The sequence below is a fragment of the Loa loa genome (genome assembly GCF_000183805.2).
Source record: "Loa loa unplaced genomic scaffold supercont3.1852, whole genome shotgun sequence".
NCBI classification, from domain to species: domain Eukaryota; kingdom Metazoa; phylum Nematoda; class Chromadorea; order Rhabditida; family Onchocercidae; genus Loa; species Loa loa.
Genome location: NW_018110031.1, coordinates 1 through 1,651, shown reverse-complemented (window position 1 = coordinate 1,651; position 1,651 = coordinate 1). Strand labels below are relative to the sequence as shown.

The following is a 1,651-nucleotide window of genomic DNA, read 5'->3' as shown; positions in this document are numbered from 1 at the left end:
AATATTTATTATTATTAATATAGAATTAACATTTATACATTTTAATATAGATCAGTGTTAGAATTTTACCGTTATTATTTAAATTGTAATGTTATTCTACTAACAATAAAAAAAGAAAGAAATATTAAGAACAAATAACTCGAATGCCTTCTTCTTCCTGATCATTAGCACATAGCCACCGTGGACTTTCGGGCATGAACAAAAAGACGATAAATTGAATTAAAGATGGAAAGGCTGTGAAACTAAGCATTAAGCGCCATCCAGCATAAATAGGCTGCACATAAGATAATATACCTGTATTTTTTGATAAAAACTGAAATCGAGCAACAAATGGCTAACAAAACGGACTAATTAGCTAAAATCTTTCTTAGAATGAATTTATAAATGAATGAAAATAATGAAACGTTTTTTATTTGTTTGACATTGAAGAAATGGAAAAATTTCTTCTCTGAAAAATTTGTAATTGCTGAATTTCGATCATTAATCGATTTTTTCTTACTTTTACGTCGTATTTTTTTAATTAAAAAATTTCAATTACCCATCCTCTGCTTCGGGATTTATTGCATATCAAAATTGTAAAATTAGTTGCTTTCAAAAGCACATGGAAATTTAAGCCTTCCGAAATCTTTCATGAATGAATCCCAGTTGAAATAGACGGGAAAATTCATAGGTTCTTACAAATTTGGAAAATCAATTCCTCTCTTCCAAATTAAATTGCAAAATAAAATTTACTTCAATAATATAAAATTTATAAAGCTGCTGGAAACCTCTTGTTAACTTTTTTCTTTTTTTTTGTTTTACCTGCATTACCTGCAACGATATTTGCTGATGCTAATCCAAATGTAATAAACATTTGAAACGATGTAAGAAGATAACCTCGACAATTAGGTGGTGATATTTCACTGATATATACCGGTACAACGGTTGATCCAAAACCTTCAGTTTTATGTTTTTATATATCACTGATACCGACATTATCGATGAAATGGAAGAGGAAATTTTAGCTAATTTCTAGCCAAGTATATACTTTTATTCTTTTTGTTCTTAAATTCTAAAAATAAATTCAGAAAAAAAGAATTTTTCCCTCTGTAGATAAGCAATAACAACGATGTTGACGGCATATTGTGTCATGAAAAAAAAATTTAAATAAAAATTGGCAATGAATTTAATGCACAACACAATTTCTGTTGTATGAAACTATTTTCAGCTATAAACTTTGACAAATTTTAAAAAATAAAAACATTTTTTTTTGAAAATGCCCAAATGACACGTTAACTTTAGGAATAAAAACAAATAAAGAGAAAAATTTATTCGAAAAATATGTTTACCTAATGCAAAACCAATCATAACTCGGCCAATAATAAGCATTTCTTTACTTATCGACAAGGAACACAGCAATGCGCCAATTGTATCACATACAACTGCGCTCAGGATAGGCTTTTTGCGGCCGAAATGATCGCTTATTGGTGCAGCTAATAAGGAGGCTATTGCTGCTGCTCCTAATTTAAACTTCATGAAATCTCTTTGTGCTTCAGTATACTTTAATAAAAGTTGAAATATTTGAAAGTTATTAATAATAATGATAATATTAATAATACGAGTGACAAATAATAATAATAATAATAATAATAATAATAATAATAATAATAAT

General features: G+C 27.6%; 1 protein-coding gene across 1 annotated transcript; it reads right to left on the bottom strand.

Moving 5' to 3' along the window:
* Positions 1-124: 124 nt before the first annotated feature.
* LOAG_15364 (hypothetical protein) lies at positions 125-1,515 on the bottom strand (the record flags this gene model as incomplete). Its single annotated transcript, XM_003150856.1, has 3 exons — positions 125-294; positions 811-936; positions 1,329-1,515. 3 exons carry the CDS (start codon positions 1,513-1,515, stop codon positions 125-127), a joined length of 483 nt encoding a protein of 160 aa, XP_003150904.1.
* Between the last annotated feature and the right edge of the window lie 136 nt (positions 1,516-1,651).